This window comes from Corapipo altera, unplaced genomic scaffold (genome assembly GCF_003945725.1).
Source record: "Corapipo altera isolate COAL_440 unplaced genomic scaffold, ASM394572v1 108, whole genome shotgun sequence".
Classification (NCBI taxonomy): Eukaryota; Metazoa; Chordata; class Aves; order Passeriformes; family Pipridae; genus Corapipo; species Corapipo altera.
Window position 1 is genome coordinate 352826 of NW_020885028.1, and position 20452 is coordinate 373277.

Genomic DNA, 20452 nt, shown 5'->3' on the forward strand with positions numbered 1-20452 from the left:
CCAAATCAGTGTAAAGGACTTGGGGGTTGTGCTGTGTTTGGGTGCATTTTGGTTTTTGTTTGGGTTTGGGGGGGCCGGGTTTTGTGCAGAAGTGCAAGTTAAATAGTGCCATGGTTAGTCTTGTGTCTGAGCAATTTTAAAGATAAAATACAACATGCATAGGAATTTGGAATTGCCTTCTGGAAGCATGGACACCTCTGGTTGTTGCTGGAGTGAAAAAGGAGCAGAATTTATTTCTTCAGCTCCCAAACAGAAAGTAAATGCAAAAAAATGCAGGAAGTCAACTCCTAAGACAGAGTGTGCTCTGGAACCCACTCCATTCTGCTTCTCTTTTTTGTTTTTTGGTGTCACCTTGGGCAGACCTCTTAACCCCTGCAATTCTGTCTTGAGGAGGCTTTTCAAAAGGAGCTGCTCATTTTCCCCCTCCCCTTGAGTCAGAGATAGAGATGCTCAGCCCTTGACACATGTTGTCCTTGAGTGTCACCTGATGAACACACAGATCTGTACAGCTGTGTTGTAAATAACATGTACGTGTTTGCTGGTGCCTGCGTGAATCCTAAACCATGCTCTGAATTTAGGTACAGAGCAGCCCAGAAGATGGATGGGATGGCAGAGAGCGGGTCCAACAGCAATCCCCACACCACACCAGAGCAGTCAGTGGCTGCTCAGAGTCAACACCATCAGCAGTTCATAGGTGAGGACACTCCTTTAATGATTAATTATTCACATCTAGGATTTTTTCTTGTCCAGGAAAACCCAATTGTATCCTAATAAATCTACAGTATTATATATTTCATATATAGTATGTATTCTAATGAACTTTTGTAATGTCATGCTTGCAAAGTTTATTTGCTGACTCCTGTCCCCCCAGAAGGGTTTTTTCCTTCAGCCAACAGGTCTTTTGGTTCCCTCTTAGTGTGTTTTTAATCCATCTGGTTTTATCCAAATTGCATGGAAGAGTGGAGGTTCTGCCAAGCCTTGCCAGAGGGAGAAAAGCAATTCTCTCCCTTGCAGAGGCTACAGTGCATATCCAACTGGAGATGATCCATGCAGACCTTCTCCTTGTGGGACAGACTCTCTGGCCCTGCTGGTCCTGGATCTACATGTCTCCATCGCCTCCAGCTGAGACAGCAAATCCCAGCCAGCTCTGTGAGCTCCTGACACCTCTGCTGCCCAATTATATTTCCCATTGTACTCTGAAAATACCAGAGAGATGGTTTTCAGGCTTCAGAGAAAAATCTAATGCAAGTGTGGCAGATGAGGACAATGTTCTCTTGTTTCTTTTATTACACACAGAAAGAAAGCATTTTCCTTTCCACACCGAATAAATGGGCTGCAATTGTTTGCTTTTTTCCCAGTATAACAGCGTAAATCAGGGAAAAAATCGATTACCAGTCTTATTTTTTCTGTTTCATCCCAACTGGATCATGAAAAAGCCACCAGTGACAGCAGCACCTTGTACTCACCTGTATTCCAAGTGTGCCTAACCCTCAGCATCTTTCCGAATGTTTTTTTTTCCCTAGATGTGACCCATGTCTTTCCTGAGTTCCCAGCCCCTGATCTAGGGAATGTCCTCTTACAAGAAGGTTTCACCTTGAATGACGTGAAAACTCTGCAGATTCTTTACAGGCGACACTGTGAGGTGATTAGTTGGGATATTATTTGGTGATTATCTGATTTATTAATCAATGTGGGACATAATTCATGTGCTCACTCATATTCCGCTCTTAGGAAAAGCTGTAATATATAGGGAATGCTTGATTTGTGAGGAATTACAACTCAGATATTGTGCTTTATGTTATTTTTTTCACTGTGTGACCTGTTTTATGTTACATTGATTTTCAAAACAATGCCATTTCTGTTATTTTTCTTGTAAATTATTTACTGTAAATGGCAGCACATGAAGTGTGCACTGACACTGTGTTGACACGGGGCTGGCAGAGCTGCTAACGAGCTGTGTTCTTTGTTGTCAGGCGACTTTGGATGTTGTCATGAACCTCCAGTTTCATTACATCGAGAAGCTCTGGCAATCCTTCTGGAGTCCGAAGGCACCACCTAGTGATGGTCCCACTGCTCTGCCTTCCAGGTACTCCCTGGCCTTCCACTGGTTCTCAGTGATCCATTTCTTGGTGATTTTTTTTCTTTTGAAGATGAATGAAGTGTTTTTCAGCTCCCTTAGGCTTTTTGAGTGCTTTGGAGAACTTGAAACTTTGGGCAATGCTCTCGGGCACAGGGTGGGATTGTTGGGGTGTCCTGTGCAGGAGCTGGACTCGATGATACTGATGGTCCCTTCCAACTCAGCATATTCTGTGATACTATAGAAGTGTTTAATATAGTGGAAACACAGAGTTCAGACCTCTGAGGAAAGTGTCTGCTCTGATTATAGGATTATGGAATCATTAAGGTTGGAAAAGCCCTCTAAAATCATCAAATCCAACCATCAACCCAGCACTGCCATAGTCACCACTAACCATGTCCCCAAGTGCCACATCCATATGCCTTTTGATGATGACTCCACCACTGCCCTGGGCAGCCTGTTCCAAAGCCTAAGCACCCTTTCAGTGAAGAAATTTTCCCAATATCCAATCTAAACCTCCCCTGGGGCAACTTGAGGCCATTTCTGTCACAAGTCTGTACAAGTCTGTACTCTTCATTTTTACTGAGGATATAAGGATTTCCCATATGGATGTTTTCTGTTCAGAAGAAAAATGGTAAAACTTCGAGTAATAAGCAAAAAACCCACAAAAATCTGTAGAATATGTTCTCATCCAACCACCAAGTCTTCTTCCTCCTGAAAATATTCAGCATTTGAAGGTGTTAAACACCTTGAAAATGTCTGTAGTGTCTCTCAATATCAGGTAATCTGCGCCTACATTGGCTGCAAACTTTTTGTTCCCAGTGATACAGCTCAGCATGTTTAGAGCAGAGGGGAAAGGTGGGAAGGTTTCGGAAATATCTGGGACTGTAAGAAGAACTAGCTGAGCCCTTTCTTGCTGAAATGCCTGTGCTGAAGCACAGTCCCCACGTCCACGTGGACAGGAGTGTGTGAAAGGCAATGAGGCAAAAGAGGGAAGAGGTGAAGGCAGGAGATGTGGATTTGCGAAAAGACTGCCCAGAGCTGTGGCCCCATGGATGGAGAGGTGCTTGCAGAGACAAGACCTGTACAAACAATCAGACATTTCCTTTTGAAAGATACCTGAAGGCTTTTTTGTGCTGCAAATTGGGGTTAGTAATAAAGAAGGGTGAATGCACTGAGTGCAAAGCTGCTACTCACCCAGTGTCCCTTCTCCTCCTGCAGTGAAGAAGAACCCGAAGGGACCCTCCCAAAAGACAAGCTGATCACTCTGTGCAAATATGAGCCCATCCTGAAGTGGATGAGGAGCTGTGACCACATCCTATACCAGGCCCTGGTGGAGATCCTCATCCCTGACGTGCTCCGACCCGTGCCCAGTGAGTACCCACAGCCTCATCCCAGAGCATGACTGGTGCTGGGGAACTGAGTCTGACAAACATGGAATCATGGAATGTTTGGGTTGGAAGGGACCTTAAAGGTCATTTCATTCCACGCCTGCCATGGGCAGGGACACCTTCCACTAGCCCAGGTTCCTCCAAGCCCCATCCAACCTGGTCTTGGACACTTTCAGGGATGGGAGATGACTCCCTTCCCACTAAGATTTCCCTTGTGAAAACTGATGTAGAGGTGTTTGTTTTGGCTAAAATGTTATGGCAACAGCAATATTCCTCCTGCAGCTTTGCTCTGTCATGGTATTTTGTGGCCCCTGGGAATTCCCATGCCTTTTAAATTTGGTGTATTGCACATCACATCTGATTTTGGCCAGGAGTCAGGTAAAACAGCATGTTACACACACATGGAAGCACAGCCGATCCTTGGGAGTTGTTTCCTTGGAGATCACATCTTTTTTTACATGGAACCATCCTGGAAAATAGGGGTCAGCTTTTATTTGGGAGGTTAGTGATGGGATATTAAGGATTTTCTCTCTGATTTGGCTCCCCAGTGAGGTGCATTGTGTCAGTATCCACAAAACCTCAGCTTAGGCCTAGACTGGGCCTAGTCCTGGAAAGTTGAACAGTACTGGAAAGCTGTGTCCCCCTCAGGGCTGTTGTCAGTCATATGCTGGGACACATAAGTGTCTTTGAAGAGCAGATTTCACCATTTGGAAAGTGCTCAGAAGGACCACAAATAAGAAAAGGATAAGAGAAAATAAAAATAATGAAAAATCATAGAAACGTTGAGGTTGGAAAAGACATCTAAGATCAGTAAGTCCAATCATCAAAGAATAAGAACAAGAATAAGAAAAAAATAAGAACAAGAATAGGAATAAGAGTTTGAGTAATAACATTAAAGAACAAGAATAATTTGATGTGTATCAGAACCCAGCTAATTTCCTTGATGCAAAATCAAGGTCTCAGCTAACCAGACAACAGGCTGTGCTTTCCCCAGCAGTCCTAAGCTACAAAGTGGTCCCCAAAAATGACACAGAACAGCCTTTCTAACTTTGCAGCCTTCTTTGCAGGCACACTGACACAGGCAATCAGGAATTTTGCCAAGAGTTTGGAAGGGTGGCTGATGAACGCCATGAGTGAATTCCCCCCACAGGTCGTGCAGACCAAGGTGAGCACGGGTGTGAGATGGGCTCAGTGTATGTCTGCATGTTGCAGTTTTCCACAGGGATTGGAAATCCTTGCTGGAGTTGGGCCAGTTTGAGTCAGTTCTCAGGATTAGCACAGTGTAATGATTAATTCTGAACCAAAATCAGCAATGAGTGGGAGGGCAAGTCGGGCAATTCCTTTGTACCAGAAGATGATGCTGCTCTGACCATGGAGCCATTTCTGCATCTCAAAATTGCAGATGAAGCTTTGTGTGAGAAAATCATAGAATATGCTGAGTTGGAAGGGAATGCCAAGGATCATCCAGTCCAACCCCTGGCCCTGCACAGACACCCCAACAATCCCACCCTGTCCCTCAGAGCATTGTCCAAACGCTCCTGGAGCTCTGGCAGCCTTGGGGCTGTGCCCACTGCCCTGGGGAGCCTGTTATCCTGGCCCTGAAATGAGTCTGTCCTGGAAAGCACAGGAGGGAATGGCATTGCCAAGTTCCAGTAGGAACCAGTAGGTTCACTAGGAACACAAGGTTCCTACTCCCTTTCTCCTAAAGCCAGGGATTCTTGCAGCCTCTTCCCACCTTGCTGGTTTCTGCTGGAGACAGAGTGTGAAAACCTAATAGTTTAAAGAAAACGAATAATAGAATCAGAGAATCATTTGGGTTTGGGTCCTTCCACCTGATTCACCTACTCTGTGATGAGCACATTTTACCTGGTGGGGCATCATGTTGCCCAGGCAACCAGGGAGACATCATGGGAGAGATGAGAGTTGTTATTCCCTAGAAACAAACCCAAACTAAGCAGCCCCTAAAGAGACCCAGCTGGTTCACAAACCACACAGTGTCCTCAGCATGTTTCACAACCATCTGATCCAAAGGATTTACTGAGTTATTCTGAGTGCCTGGCACAAGGATTAGGTTGGAAACGACCTTTAAGATCACCAAGTCCAAGCATTAACCCAGTACTGCCAAGTCTGCCATGTCCCCAAGTGGCACATCCAGATGTGTTTTGAAGACAGCCGTGGGTGGTGATCCCACCACTGCCCTGGGCAGCCTATGGCAGTGCAGGGTATGCCTGGAGCAGGGTTTGCCCCCCCAGCCCCACGTGCTGTGTTGCAGGTGGGGGTGGTCAGTGCCTTTGCCCAGACCCTGCGCAGATACACATCCCTGAACCACCTGGCCCAGGCCGCCCGGGCCGTGCTCCAGAACACCTCCCAGATCAACCAGATGCTCAGCGACCTCAACCGCGTTGACTTCGCCAACGTGCAGGTAACTCTGCCCCTGGGTCGTGTTCTCTAGGGCTGGGACTCCGCAGCCAGGTTGTAGGCACCACCTGATTTCGACCACCGCCTGATTTCCAGTGCTAAAAAACAACTAAATGAACAAGTTGATGGGTTTTGATGTTACTTTTCCATGTAAGTTTTCCAATCTTGCTGTGAACGGTGGAGGAAGTACTGAGGAGCTTTTGTAAATAAGAGTCGTAGAATCTTATTTATTTGTTTGTAATCTTATTTGTAAATAAGAGTTGTAGAATCATTAAGGTTGGAAAAGATCTCCAAGATCAACAAGTCCAACCTTCGACCAAACCGCACCATGTCTTCAACTCATTTTTTGAACACTTCCAGGGATGGTGACTCCACCACTTCCCTGGGCAGCCTGTTCCCAGGCTTAACTGCTCCTTCAATGAAGAAAGAAGTGCTACCAACAATAATATAGTTTAATAATAACATTATACTGTGGATGGATCAGAGACAATATTCAGAGCTGGTTTGCAGCCCTTGCCTACTAGAAATGAAGCTGCATTCCTGGGCTGGGATACAACACCATGCAGGTTTGGCATGAGTAACTACAACCCTTCTTCCCGAGCAGGAACAGGCCTCGTGGGTGTGCCAGTGTGAGGAGGGCATGGTGCAGAAGCTGGAGCAGGATTTCAAGCTCACTCTGCAGCAGCAAAGCTCTCTGGACCAGTGGGCCAGTTGGCTGGATAATGTTGTTACTCAAGTCCTGAAGCACCATGAGGGCAGTCCCAGCTTCCCCAAGGCAGCCAGGCAGTTCCTGTTGAAATGGTCCTTCTATAGGTACATCTCCTTTCTCATTTTGGAGGTATTTCTGCATCGGGCTCAGGGCATGTGAAGAGCTCCTTGAAAAGCCAAGGCCACGTTCTTTAACCGTAAAACTGTGGTTAACTGTGGCTCTGGTACAGAAGGAAGTGTTGTGTCTCCTGTGTCCTTTCAGAACAGGGATAGAATCATTAAGGTTGGAAAAGACTTCCAGGATCAAGACCAAATCCTGCCATGCCCAAATAGGACAAGACGCTCCATCAACTTATTTCTTAAACTGATTTGATACTCTTGGGTTAGAGGCAGAAGGGAATAAGTTGGAAAAGACTTCCAAGACCATCAAGCCCAACCTTTGACCAAATCCTGCCATGCCCATATAGGACAGGATGCTCCATCAACTTATTTGTTAAAGTGGTTTGACACTCTTGGGTTAGAGGCAGAAACAATCCCACAGTACCGTCAGGGTCCAGAATTCAGGGTGAAGAATCAGACGTGACACAAGTGTGAAACATGACCCAAATCTTGTTTCCCGGCCATATTCCAGCTCCATGGTGATCCGGGACCTCACCCTGCGCAGCGCCGCCAGCTTTGGGTCCTTTCACCTGATCCGCCTGCTCTACGACGAGTATATGTTCTACCTGGTGGAGCATCGTGTGGCCCAGGCGACCGGGGAGACACCGATCGCCGTCATGGGAGAGGTGAGAGTCCTTCATTCCCCAGAAACAAACCCAAACTAAGCAGCACCTAAAGAATCACAGAATCAGCCAGGTTGGAAAAGACCTCTGAGGTCATCGGGTCCAACCCATGACCCAACATCACCTCGTCACCCAGACCATGGCACTGATGCCACATCCAGTCTGTCCTTAAACACCTCCAGGGACGGTGACTCCACCTCCTCCCTGGGCAGCCCATTCCAATGCCCAATCACCCTTTATGTGAAGAACTACTTCCTGATGTCCAACCTAAACCTCCCCTGGTGCAGCCTGAGGCTATGTCCTGTTGCCTTATTGCTAGAAGAGCCCCACACCCCGCAGCTCCCCCTCCTGTCAGGGAGTTGCAGAGAATGATGAGGTCTCCCCTGTGCCTCCTCCTCTCCAGGCTGAGCCCCCCAAGTTCCCTCGGCTGCTTCTCACAGCAGTTGTGCTCCAGACCCTTCCCCAGCCTTGTTGCCCTTCTTTGGACCCACTCCAGCCCCTCCATGTCCTTCCTGAACTGAGGGGCCCAGAGCTGGACACAGCACTCGAGGTGTGGCCTCACCAGAGACACACTTGGTTCACAAACCACACAGTGTCCTCAACATGTTTCATAACCAAAGGATTTGCTGAGTTGTTTTGAGTGTCTGGCACAAGGATGGAGCTCCTGGAGCATCTTCCATGAGCTGGTGGATTTTGGAGCAGCTGGGCTTTGGAGGCCTGGAGGAGAGAGGAAAAGGATCTCCCTACTTCTCTCCATAACCTATGGAGAGAACCCTGGCTTCGGGATTCCTGCCATCAAACACTAAGTGAAGCAAAAAGGTCCAAAAGTTCCTTTCAGTAATTGAATTTCTTCAGGCCTCTGCAAGCTCCAGTGTTACATGCACAGTCACACTCTCTGTTTTTGAGGTGAAGAAGAGAAATTATGGGTTGTTTGTGCTGTTTGTGAGGGTTTGGGTTTCTTTTTGTTCACCAGTCAGGCAGCAACTGGTGCCTGGCTTGCAGGCAAGTCCTGTCCTGCCTAGCTGGGGCCACATCCAGTTTTTCCCTCTGAAACGCAGAGTTTAAAGCCCCAGCTGAACCTGTGACAGCAATATAGAAACTACTGTGAGATTAAAACTGAGCTCATTTGCTCCTTGAAGCTCATGCTGTTTTCTTCCTTCCAGGGAGCTCATGTGGGGAGCCAGGCAAACCAAAGCCTTTCCCTTCCCCTCCCACGCTGCTGCTCTAACTGCAGCGCTCTGAGTTCCCACTATTCCCTCTGAGTTCCCACTGTTCCCTGCAAAACCTCTACCTTTACTGATATTAAAGGAACATGAAAGACTTCCTGCAAAACCCAGCTGTGGGAGGCTTTCCTCCCTCAGTTTTTTCCTTCATTAAACCCTTGCAATATTCCTGTTCTCCAGGAGGAGGCTAATTCTTCCCAGCAAAGGAGGAGGAATTGTGTACTTCCATTTCCATTAAGCTTTCTCTGGAGCTCTCCTCAGCTTCTGCTGCTGCCCACCTTTCCATGACTTTTCAGCATTATTTTTGTAGCAATTTGGTGTTTCAGACCTTGTCATTGAGAGAGACAACACATCTCCAGAACCACAGGTACCCTCAGCTCTCTGGTTCCAGTTGGCACCGTGGCCTCACACACCACACCATTACTGCAAAGGCTTTGCAGAGAGGTGGAGTGAAGGGAGAGCAGGAGAGGGGAATTGCCCAAAAGATGCAAAAAGCTGGAGAAAAAGCACATCCTTTGCACTCTGACATCACCTGGGAGATGGAAAAATTTCTCCCTCTGGTCTAGAACTTGGTACTCCCCTAGACTGGGGGGGAAGGGGTAGTTTAAATGGCAACAAGAGGCTTTCCCCCCCCACCCCAAACATGTAGTTGGTTTTGCTTTCTGCTCTCCATCACCAGCACTGCTGATGCTCATGGTCTCTCCTGGGCACTTAAGCTCCTTGTTGGAACTGTTTGGTGACTGAGGCCATTGAGTAGGTCTGGCACTTTGTGTCTGCAAAGCCTCACTGACCTTATAACTCCCTTTTCTTTCAGTTTGGTGACCTCACGTCCCTGTCCCCAACACTGCTGGACAAAGGTACACGAGGGAAGTCCTCTGGGTCAGGGTGGGAGGGGGATCTTCGTGCTGGCTCTTCCAGCCTGCTCTGCTGGGAAAAAGCTCCCCTTCCCTCTGGTCCCCTCTCTGATGCTGAGCCATGTCCTTGCAGATGACATCAGTGAGCTGGGCTCTGAGGTGGACACGGACCGGGCCGTGGGGGAGCCGCTGGTGAAGCGGGAGCGCAGCGACCCCAGCCACTCCCTGCAGGAGATCTGAGGCAGGCACGCAGCTCCTCTCCAGCTGGACAAAGACATCCAGAGCCAGGTTGGATGGTCCCAAGCCTGAGCCTCCCCAGATCTGCGTTCTTAGTGCCTCTTAGTTTCTCTTTCATGTTTACTTGTGTTCGAGGATGGATTCCAGCGCCAGGGCTGGCGCTGGGATGGGGCTGGTTTGGCCACCCTCTTCCCTCCAATGTGGTTGCTGTCTGGAGGGAGAAGCTCCAGAGTCTGCTCCCAAGGGATGGAAGCCTCCATGGTCAGCAGCAGATTGGATGTGCCTGGCTGGGAGAGCCTGTCCTCCCTCCCCAGCCGGAGTGAGACAGACAAGTGAGGCTTTCTCCTTCAGGGAAAGTGGTTTGGGTTCCTTCCTCGCTTCTCAGACTTCACTGTGATACGAATTTGAACCAATCAGTGCCCAAGAGGAAGGAAAAATACCTGACTCTTCTCCTGCAGCCTTTCCAGACAAGCTGTCCTGGCTCTAGCTTTGCCAAATCACTTGCACCGGGGAGGACAGGACAGTTGGTCTCTCTTGTACCCACTCCAGGCTGCACATCCCTCTGATCCTGATGGACACGGGAGTGCTCTGGGACTACAGGACGAGCATTCCCACCTGCTCTCATGTCTCCCCAGCTTGGCATTTCACCACTGATCCCTGAATGCTCCCGGGACACCGTCAGGCCAACTCAAGATACCAAAGGACTCCAAGGAAGTGGCAGCCGGTTGCAGAGTGTGTTCATTGCCTGTGGGCAATCCCATGACAATCCCATGGCACCCCTATCCCCCAGGGTGCCCAGGCAGAGGGGCACTGGCCCCACGTCCTGGGGTGTGTGAAATTCCCACTCCATGTCCAGCTGTAACGCTGAAGGAGGTGCAGCCGTGTCCGGAGCAGGGTGAGGGTGTGTGACCACAGTGCCTTAGCGTGGGCCATGTTCCTGCTTACCCCCCCCCTTCCAGGAGAGCCAGCACAGCTCAGACTGATCCAGCAGCTCATCTCATGTCACGAGGGGCTGTCATGGACCCAGGGGAGCTCAGCACTCTGGTGACATTTCCCCTCTCTGAATCCCTTTGCCTTTTCCCGGTGGCTCCTGTGGGGCTGAGCCAGGGGAGCTCAGTGGGATCTCTTCTCCCTTTCCGTGTCCTGTGGGGTCTGTGCTGAGGTGGATTACACTGGGATAATGTGGACTGCACTGGGGTGTTGTGGGCTACAGGGCAGAGGAGAGGGGGGTTGTCATCAAGCCAAACCGCAAAAACAAAGCCCCGGGGCAAATCTTTCTGTGAATAAAGGTCGTGTCATAAGTAGCTTTTATTATTATGGTTTCTAATGATGCAGTATTTGGTGTGAGCTTTTCCAGGGGTCTCGTGTACATTTGCATAGCAGAGTATATTCTATGCAAATCTCTTTATTTCCTCGTTCCCAGTAGTACTAAGGTAGCTGTGACACTTTAAAACACATTAGAAATGGCCAGTGAAACCAAAGTGTGTGTAGTGGCACATTTTCCCTCTGACTGTCCCGTGCTATCGTTGTCTGTAAGCGTCTCATATGGAAATGGAGTGAAATGAGAGAAGGAGAGAAGTGAGAAAGGCAAATTTAAATGTAAATAACAACCAGAACTCCTGGAGTCAGAGTCCAGTGTTTTGGATCCTGCTGATGAGATAAGAGGGTTCAAAAAAATAGCTGAGCAACCAAGTCTTAACTCCCCTGTTCCCACTGAGGGCCATAGGAAGTTCAGCTGGAACATTGGCTCTTTCACCAAGGGACCCCAACCTGCAAACAAGATGCTCTGGAGATCTGCAGCACCGTGTGAGGAGTCTGGGGAAACACCTAAACCCCATGCACAGAATTCCAAGCCTAACCTGAATAGCAATAAACATGTATCCAATGCTCAGGCCTGTACAAGGAGTGTTGTGGTCCCATTTCTTCTGTGTTCCCTGACAGGAGATATCAGGAGATGCTGCAGCACTTTGGAGGGATGCAGGAGCTGCCCAGTGCAGGGTATTCACAGCAGTTTTGGGCAGGGATCCTGTGTCTGCAGGAAGGCAGGATCCCCATGGAGCAGCAGCTGCTGTGTAGGGATAACTCTCCATTACACTCCCAAAGGGGAGGAGAGGCTGAGGGATCAAGCTGAGCATTGGGCCATAGGAAGCACATTTTAATTATGCTTCCAGACTAATTGAAAGGATGGGAACAGCGAGACAGGGATGTGACAAGTGCTGGATCATTCCTGCTCAGATCCCTCAGGAGGGGGAAGGTTTAGCCTCAGCCTCTCACCCTTGTGCTCTTGCTTCCTCCTCCCTCTGGGTTATGCCCAGTCTTGCAGGGGTGGCTGGACCAGCCAGAGTCTCTTCCTTTGGATACTGAACCTCAGGGCTGGAAGCAGGGGGTTATTTCCCCCAGGGGAACTGGGCAGCACCTCCCGACCCTGAGCTGCAAGTGGAGAGCAAACACAGCTCAAAATACTCCTCGCAGTACACACAGCCCCCCATCCTCAGCCTACCTCTGGCTCCATCACCCCTCCACGGTGGGCAAATCCAGAGAGATTCCAACATAAGCATCCCAGGACTTTCTCTTCCATCTCTTCCCAACCAGCAGAGAATGCCAGGAGGTGGCAGGAGAAGGGGAGATGGCAGGGATTGACACCAACCCCAGAGAAATCAGAGGGGTACAACATTCCAGAAGCAGTTGGACATTGCCAGTCCCTGTGACTCATCCCAAAAGGATGAGCTTCAAGCTGGACAGTGCAGCACAGCCCAGGGATTCATCAGGAGCAGCCCTGCATGGGGAAGCTGCAAGGCCACCAGCCTGGGAGATGCTGCTGGTCTGGTGACAGCCAGGACGTCATGGAGAGCTTCAACATGTACGTGCAGGCAGGATGAGCCCTGGGCTTGCCTCCTGTTTGTCCCCAAGGGAATGTGTCCCTTGACTGGGATGGGTTTAGCTTCATGGTCTGGCACTGGCACTCCTGGATTTTACCCACAACCTTGGCTGTGCCTCACTGAGGCATCAGAGAACAGGCACCTACATCTGGAGAGCCTCTGGGACACAGGCACTTGCAAAGTGAGGCGATGCAAAGTTCTCCAAATGGAAACCAAAGCAGATTTGAAACCAGGTGCCAGAGGCACCTTCTGTTCTTTACTCGCAATTTCTCTTTTATTCTGACTGAAACAGCATCTTACCTTGTGCCAGGCAAGTCCTTGGCTGGTCCATGTGGTCACAGGGCACAGAAACATCAGCCCAAGCCCTGTCCGGACCCACAGGTGAGGGTCAGCTGGGTCGGGCTCCCAGCATCAACCCTGCCAGTGACACTTCCAAGTTTTCCAGCCCTGGCATCATTCCCAGCCCAGTATCATCCCCCTACCTGCCCCAGCCCCTGCTGCTCTGACCCCCCTGTTCTCATCCCCATGTGTCCTCCCCCCCCCCCCCCCCCCCCCCCGGGGCCCAAACCATAGTTTTGTTTCCTCCCCCCACCCCTTCCCGCAGCCCCGGGCCCCCCCCCCCCCCCCCCCCCCCCCCCCCCCCACAGCCTGCCCTGGGCTGCACCCCATTCCTGGGGCTCTCCTGCTCCCTCACTGGGGCGGGAGGTGTTTCTGAAGGGAGAAGGACCTTTGCCAGTCACTCTGGCAGCACTGAGAGCCCAACTCGATGTCCTGGGCTGAATCTTCCTCCCTCCACCTCCCCATGGCTGTTTCTGATTGTGCACAAGGCAGAGAAACTGAGGCAATGCTCAAGAGGCCTCATGGCATCAGTTCACTGTCCCCCTGGGTACCAGAGGGGAGAGATTCTGCTACCCCTGTTCCTGCTGCCCCTGGCCTGGCTCTTGAAGCCGAGGCAGGAGGAGCCTGATTGGTCCCAGGGCTCAGCTGGGGCAGTTTAACCACAAACAGGTTTCACCTGGAGCAGGTGGGTCTGGGGGCAGATCCACAACCACCCCTGCAACTCATTCAGGGTGGTTATGCTTATAAACCCACAGCCTCCTCACAGCAAGGGTTCCCTCTCTCTTTCCTTTTTTTTTTTTCTTTTTAATTTTTTTAAATTTTTTTTAATTTAATTTTTTGGGGGCTTTGTGTTTTGGGAGCCTCAGTTTGGAGCTGGGGAGAGTTGGGATCTGCTGCCTCTGGGTATCTGGAATGTACTGCTAAGACTTTCCACGCTTCCCAGCGCTGCCGAGCAGGTAAGGAGGCAACACCCAGCTGCCTCCACTCCCTCTTCCCTGGGCTGGGCTTGGGGGCTGCAGCCCCGAGCAGGGTTCAGGTGGCAGTCAGGATGTGTCCCAGCGCTGTCCTTCTCCTGTGTAACGTCCTAGATCAAGGATAATGTCATCATGCAGCTCAGGGGGGGCCTCAGGGCTCGATTCCCGGCCCAGATGCAACACTCCAGGGCCGGTGCAAGGAAATTCCTTCCTGGCACGGCACCTCCTCCCCCCGCGGAGCCGCTCGCTAGCCCTGCTCAGCCAGGAGGACGCCTTGGAGAGCTTCGACGGGTACGTGGTGCCGGGATGTGCAGGGGGGGCTGAGCCCCGGTCTTTCCCTGTATTTATCCCCAAGGGAATGTGTCCCTTGGCTGGAACGTGTTTAAGTTCATGGTCTGGCTCTCCCAGCCTGGGGAGGCTCGCAGGGGACAGGCTGATGTTGTTCCCTGTAGCCAGGGCAAAGCAGGTGTCCCTGGTGCCTCTACTCTCCCACCGTCGTGGCTGAGCCCTTGGGGACACTTTGCATGTCCCAAAGGCACCACCCACCTCACACCTGTGTCCCCACAGCTCTGCCAGAAGGGTCCGTGACCTGAGTGATGCTTTGGGCTCTGACCTGCTGGACCGCAGCTGCTCCCTCCCCGACCCGCAGCTGGTCCGCAGGATCGTGTCCCAGGTGGAATTCTACCTGTCCGATGAGAACCTGGCCAGGGACGCTTTCCTCCTGAAACACGTCCAGAAGAACAAGATGGGCTTTGTCAGCATCAAACTACTGACATCCTTCAAGAAGGTAGGGAACCTGGGGAGGAGTGGGAAGGGTGGAGGATGTCCAGGTGTGCTCTGCTGTTTCCAGTGGGGTGTACAGGGAGGTCCAGACTCCCCTCAGGCTGTTCCTGGCAAAGCCCCGATGACGCAGAGCAGGCTCCTCTCTTTGCCTTCAATGCCCTGCAGGGAGGGTGGCTGGGGGAGCAGTGAACAGTCCCCAAACCACCCCTGGGGCTGGATTCACCCATGACTCCCCCAGGCTGCTTTGAGATCATCCCTCAAGCAAAAAACCCAGGGAAGTGCTGGTGGTGTGACATATGGGGAAGCTGAGGTTTACTGCCACAGCCCAGAGGACACTGGGGACTTCCTGCAGACCCCAAGGCCGCTCATGTGGAAGGGGGACATTGCCTTGCCATGATTTTGTGTTGATAAGGTTGCAGCCTGCCTGGATGATGGGTTTAGGGTGGTCCCTGCCTGGGAAGATCACAGGGATGCAGCAGCCCCCTCTCTCCCCCAGGTGAAGTACCTGACACGTGACTGGCAGCTCACGCTCTATGCCCTGAAATTCTCGGAGCTGCTGGAGGTGAACAAGGAGGGCACCAAAGTGAGGCGCCGGGTGCCCATCCCCGAGGCCCTGCTGAGCATCCCCCCCAGCAAACTGCTGCTGGCCTGGGAGCTGCAGCCCCAGGAGCAGGACCCACTGCTGCTGCCACTGTTCCAGGAGAACTTCCTGGAGATCATCCTGAGGATGTTCAGCCCCTTCGGAGCCATTGCCTCCATCCGCGTCTTGCGGCCGGGCCGAAAGCTGCCCTCAGACGTGAGGAGATACTCAGCCAAGTTCCCCGAGCTGCTGAGCAGGTGCTGTGCCCTGGTGGAGTACGAGAGCCTGGACAGCGCCTGCAGGGCCTTCGAGGACCTCGGGCACCGTGACTGTGACAGTGGCATCAAGGTGGTCCGGCTGTGCGGGAAGGGGAACAGGAGGAAACCTGGGGAAGAGAGGCAGGTGGTGGAGGAGCTGGTGGATCAGCCAGGCTGGAAGGTGCAGGGAGCTGCCCTGAGCCTCCCCTACAGCCACGAGGACTCCCTGCTCTCCAGCTCTCCGGGGTCGGATGATGCCTCGGGGCCACTGTCCCTTCTCCTGAACAAGGACCCCGTGGCACCCGCCTGGCCTGGCAGCAACTTCAAGCCTGGGAATTTCAGCACCTTCACCGGATCACTCCTCACCAGCAACAAGGTTTTCCCTCCTCTTGGGCTGGGCTTGGGAACCAGCAGCTGCTACAGCCCCCGCAGCAGCACCAAGAGCCCCTGCAGTGGCTGGGGGGGCACCACGGCTGCCTGGGGACCCTGGAGCAGAAGCCCCTCTCCTGATATTGAACCTCCTCCAGGAAATCCTCTGGCAGCAAAGTGGGTGTCTGAGCCCCTCAGCCTGTGGGACGAGGTCCTTCACCTGCCCCACAGCCCCGATGACACCAAAGGCTTTGGCAGCAGCTTTGGGAGCGGAGAGCTCGTCCTCTGGCGCTGAGGCTCCTTCGCATTTGGGGTTGAGGCTTGTTATTTTCTTTCTTTTCCCTCCTTCTCTCGAGCAGAAGATTTCTCCGTGGCCCCAAGAGCTGTGGGCGCTGGCGGTGCAGCTGCTCCAGGGGATGGAAGTTTTGGGACAAGGACGATGCTCGAGGCGAGAGGCTGAGCAGCAGCAGGAGCTGTGCTGTGTTCATGCCAGTGGGACTGTTCTTGCCTGGGGCCCAGAGTTAGGATAGGGTCCAGGTTTTGGATGGGAAATGGGCAAATAAAGAGAGATTAATTTTCCAGGCACACTCTGGCTGGTGGTGTGATTTTTTTATTTTTTTTTTTTTTTTTAGTTTTTCTTATACCTTTTTCCCCCCTTCCTGGTCTTGCTGCTGCCTGAGCTGCAGACAAGGGCAGGAGGGTCCCTGTCTGCCTCCCTTGTCATTCTTGGGGGGTGGACATTGGTGGGTAGGTGTGCTGCGGGTGGGGTCTTGGTGTGCCCAGGGCAGGTGGCACAGCTTGGCTCAACCTGAGAGGGACAGGACTGGTGGTTGTTGGTCACCTCTTCTCCTGCCCCCACCAGAGCATCCTCTGGCTGCAGCGCTCAGGTTGGACCCCACCTCAGGACTAGAAGATTTTGGGGAGCTCCAAGGGCTGAAGGACTCAAGGGGCCCAAGGACCATGTATTGGGAGCTGCTGTGGCGGCAGGGCCACGGTTCTTTCTGCCTGGCTGGGCTCCCTGGCATCTCCCAGGATGGGGCTCACTGTGTCCTCCCTGGCCCAATAGCTCCTCTTGGAGAGGAGTAGAGTTAAGGGGAGATGGAGTGCCCCTGACCCCCTACAGGTGGCTCTTGAGGGCTGCCTGTGCAAGTGCCTTTGGTCTGCTCCCAGAGCTGGGATGTCCTTGGGATTAGTAGGATGAGTCCCACACCTGGAGTGCTGTGATGGACAGTCCTGGCTGTTCGGGAGAGGTGGGTAGGGCTGGAGAGGGGAAGGTTGTCACCCTATGTGAGGGAGAGGATTGAAACAGTCCCCACAGTTGGAGATGATGAGGTTGGGAGCCTCTGGGTGAGGATGAGGGGGGTGGAAAACGAAGCACGGGTTGCAGCAGGAGATGGTGTCCATCTCCCAGCACTGAGGATTTTTCTGTAGGCAGTGAGGAGAATGCTCTGGATTGGGAGTCCTTGTCCTTACTGTGGATTTCGGTTTCCCAGCCCCTAGCTGGGAATGGCCTCCTGCTGTGGCCAGCAGGTCTGGGAAATTCCTCAAGTCTGTGGGAGAGAACTTCTTGTCTTGAGTACTCAGGGAGCCATCAGGAAAGACACTGTCCTAGACTTGCTGGTTGGGAATGGAGAAGGACTGGTAGGAGCTGGGATGGTCTTGGCCCACAGAGCTGCTGAAATGGTTAATGTGTAAGGAGAAAGAAGGACATCAGAGCTGCTTCCCAGGGCTTGGAGAGAGCAAATGTTCTGTTCCTTAGGGAGGGGCGTAGCAGATTTCCATGGAAATCTTCAAAGGGCTCCTTTGTGATCCTCAGGAGCAGGTGATTCCCTGGCAGAGCCCGGCACATCCTGTCACGTGCCCTGGGTGCAGGAAGAGGGCAGTCCCATTGCCCTGATGCCCAGCTCCCTCCCCCTTGCACCATGGTGGGGCAGGACCACCCACTGCCTGCTCCCCCCAACACACCACTCCAGATACTTGTTTTTTTCAAAAAAATATCCTTTTTATTGGCCTCTCCCTTGGTGCTCCCACAACGTCCCTCAGCGCCTGCAGCCCAACGGGATCTTCAGGGCCTTTGAGCTCACACAGACTTCAGGCTTCTCCCCCTGCCAAAGAGAGGCCAGTAGAGCCCCAGCAGGGACAGGGACATGTCCCCAAGCCCCACTTTCCCCCCAGAACCCTGTCCCACCTGGTAGAGATGGCAAACCAGCCCCAGCAGCGAGGCCTCTGCCTGTGCCTGCAGCTCATCCGTGTGCTTCTGTGGGGGGAGATGGGGCTGCTCAGGAGGGTCCCCATGGTGCCCCAGCCCTGCCTGGCACACTGGTCCCCCTGCCATACCCCGTTGATGACGATCCAGGGCACAAACTGGTGGGGGGGGTCAAGTGCCTCAGTCAGTTGGGCGTTTTGGTGCATCAGGGCCAACCCTGTGTCCCCCTGCATGCAGTCGGCGATATGGCCCCTGTCCAGGTCTGGGGCATAGATCTGCAGGCACTGCCAGGAGAGGGGACACACGGGGCACTCAGGGGGGACAGGGATGTCCCTATGGGGCATGAGGGACAGGGACATCCCCACAGCAGGGCATGAGGGATGGGGGAGGGGACATACAGCCTCCAGGTTCTTGGTGACGGAGCTGCCCGACTCCAGGCAGAAGATGATGGGGAAGTAGGTGCTGAAGTTCTTGGCCTCGTGCATCAGGCAGGCCTATGGGAACAGGGTGGGTGGTACGGGGCCACTGGACTCCCCCATGCCAGCACCACGGGAACAGGGACCATCACCTCGATCATGTTGCCCAAACACTCCTCGGGGCCGTGCTGGCACTGGAAGTCCCACTTCCCGCTGACGTTCCTCTCCTGCGAGACCAACTGGTCTGAGCAGGGCCGGCGGCACCGGGGCGAGTGCCCGCGGCACTGGCTCGGCCAGATCCTACCTGGGCATTGCCATAGGGCACCAGGGTGATGTTCAGCATCTCCGAGGGCAGCAGCAGCCAGGTGGGGAAGAGCTTCAGGACCAGGAACTCACGGCACGCTGGGCACAGGCTCTCATAGTACAGGCTCAGCTCCACCGGGGCAGCCGCGGGGCGAGGGAGGTTGGGGCAGCGGTTCTCCACCTGCGTGCGGGGAGGTTTTGGGGTGCACGGGGGGAATACAGCTGCAGACCCCCAATATTTGCAGGGGGCAAAGCTCCTGAGGTGTGGAGCAGAAGGGAGATAAGGGTGTGCAGGGCTGGAGGGAAGTGAGAGCGGACAAGGGCCTCAGGCAGCCGCAGGATCCTGTGAGTGGCCGAAACCCAGCGCTGGGGTTTTCCACGAGAACTTCCCCAAACTGTTTCAGAGGAAAACAAATTTAGGCCAGGACACGCCTGGGTGGGGGTACAGCCCTGCACCCACCGTCGGGTGGTGGCTGCAGCCCCGCAGGGCTCACAGGGCACTGCCAGAGCCACCGTCACACAGTTGTGACCGCCTGGGGTTGTTCGCGGCAGGAACAAGCTGAAAAGCCGTTTTATGCTTAAAAAGTAAAAGTGCCGGAGGCGGCCAGGGAGGGTCCAGAGTCAGGGTCCGGCTGGAGCACAGCAATTCCCCAGGGATGCCGGTGTGGCACGGGAGCTCTGAGTATCGCCGCGCTGTGCCCGCCTGTGCCACAGCGGCGCTCGGAGCCGCCACTGGCTCCAGGTACCCTGGCCAGGTGATGCCCCAACACCGTCCCCGCGTCCTCATCCCCGCCGCCGGGCAGGCAGGACACGTCCCCACGTGTGGGGTGACCCTGCCCTGCGTGGGGCAGCCCTGGCACCCGTGGCTCTGACCTGGCAGGCGACGGCGATCTCCGGCGAGCTGCACCAGAGGTGGGCAGGGCGGTCACAGCCGGGGGCCACCCCGAGCCCCGGGGCCACCAGGGCCACCAGGGCCACCAGCGCCAGGGCAGGCAGCGGCACCGTGGGGGCCATGGGGACGCCGGGGTGACGCGGAAGCGAGCCCGTCCCAGCAAGGACTTTTAAAGCTCGGCTGCGCCCGCCTCCCTGCGCCCTTCCTGCCCTTCCCGCCTCTGCGGTGACGCTGCCGCCTCACGTGGGGCTCCAGCCGCCCCGTCCCTGCTGGCCTCCCCAGGCTGAGCTGGAGCTCCAGGGTCACAGCCTCGCCAGCCGTTGCTGCTTCCCCGCGGGCTGCAACGCGTCTGGGGCTGAAACCCGACCTGGGGCAGCCCACGCCTGGTGTTTCCCGAGCAGGGAAGGGTCTGGATCCCTGCCGAGCCCCCGCGCAGCCCCCCCGGGGCGGTGCTGGTGCTGGAGACCCCCGGGGGTGGCAGCTCCGGGTACAGGAAGGGGGTGCTGCCCAAGCCATCCCCTGAGCCCAACTCCGGGGCTGAGTGAGTGCGGAGGAACCTCGTATTTCCCCGCTGCTTAGAGCCGCCTTTTCCGGCCGTTTCTCGCCCCTTGGCGAGCCCAGGGCTGGTCTTCACGTGCCCCGGCCCTGCAAAACCGGGGAGGAGAGTCCTGGCACCACTCGCAGGATGGGTCACATCCTGCACCCAGCCCAGGAACTGCCGCCCTCACGCCCCCGCTCCCCACGTAACACCCTCCCCCAGCAAT

At 53.7% G+C, this 20452-nt stretch overlaps 3 protein-coding genes across 9 annotated transcripts in view; 2 read left to right on the forward strand and 1 right to left on the reverse strand.

Annotated features, from left to right (window-relative positions):
* RFX2 (regulatory factor X2) overlaps positions 1-11589 on the forward strand; it is a 66051-nt gene extending 54462 nt beyond the window's left edge. For all 7 annotated transcript variants that reach the window (XM_027668123.1, XM_027668128.1, XM_027668129.1 and 4 more), the window contains 10 exons: positions 579-694; positions 1524-1642; positions 1974-2086; positions 3299-3450; positions 4536-4633; positions 5741-5890; positions 6491-6699; positions 7226-7379; positions 9414-9456; positions 9587-11589. In XM_027668123.1, the coding sequence (XP_027523924.1) occupies positions 579-694; positions 1524-1642; positions 1974-2086; positions 3299-3450; positions 4536-4633; positions 5741-5890; positions 6491-6699; positions 7226-7379; positions 9414-9456; positions 9587-9693 (1261 nt within the window). In that variant the 3' untranslated portion in view covers positions 9694-11589. The remainder of the gene's footprint in view (positions 1-578; positions 695-1523; positions 1643-1973; positions 2087-3298; positions 3451-4535; positions 4634-5740; positions 5891-6490; positions 6700-7225; positions 7380-9413; positions 9457-9586) is intronic.
* A 2191-nt stretch (positions 11590-13780) lies between these two features.
* On the forward strand, positions 13781-16447 carry LOC113959243 (la-related protein 6-like). The gene is made up of 4 exons (XM_027668131.1): positions 13781-13864; positions 13997-14173; positions 14450-14669; positions 15162-16447. The coding sequence occupies exons 2-4, from the start codon at positions 14007-14009 to the stop codon at positions 16164-16166; spliced, it is 1392 nt and encodes a 463-aa protein (XP_027523932.1). The 5' UTR covers positions 13781-13864; positions 13997-14006; the 3' UTR covers positions 16167-16447.
* A 1404-nt stretch (positions 16448-17851) lies between these two features.
* Positions 17852-19827, reverse strand: IFI30 (IFI30, lysosomal thiol reductase). The gene is made up of 7 exons (XM_027668132.1): positions 19670-19827; positions 18798-18977; positions 18646-18720; positions 18476-18571; positions 18209-18361; positions 18060-18128; positions 17852-17976 (listed from the first exon to the last, which is right to left on the reverse strand). The coding sequence occupies exons 1-7, from the start codon at positions 19808-19810 to the stop codon at positions 17911-17913; spliced, it is 780 nt and encodes a 259-aa protein (XP_027523933.1). The 5' UTR covers positions 19811-19827; the 3' UTR covers positions 17852-17910.
* Positions 19828-20452: the final 625 nt, after the last annotated feature.

Bases quoted from the DNA above. Each gene is read 5' to 3' on its own strand.
- LOC113959243 (XM_027668131.1), top strand. From the start codon at position 14,007: ATGTCATCATGCAGCTCAGGGGGGGCCTCAGGGCTCGATTCCCGGCCC. The intron at 14,174-14,449 runs GTACGTGGTGCC...GTGTCCCCACAG, and splicing joins GCCTTGGAGAGCTTCGACGG to CTCTGCCAGAAGGGTCCGTG. The intron at 14,670-15,161 runs GTAGGGAACCTG...TCTCTCCCCCAG, and splicing joins TACTGACATCCTTCAAGAAG to GTGAAGTACCTGACACGTGA.
- IFI30 (XM_027668132.1), bottom strand. From the start codon at position 19,810: ATGGCCCCCACGGTGCCGCTGCCTGCCCTGGCGCTGGTGGCCCTGGTG. The intron at 18,978-19,669 runs GTCAGAGCCACG...CCCCGCACGCAG, and splicing joins AGATCGCCGTCGCCTGCCAG to GTGGAGAACCGCTGCCCCAA. The intron at 18,721-18,797 runs GTAGGATCTGGC...TTGGTCTCGCAG, and splicing joins TGCCCTATGGCAATGCCCAG to GAGAGGAACGTCAGCGGGAA.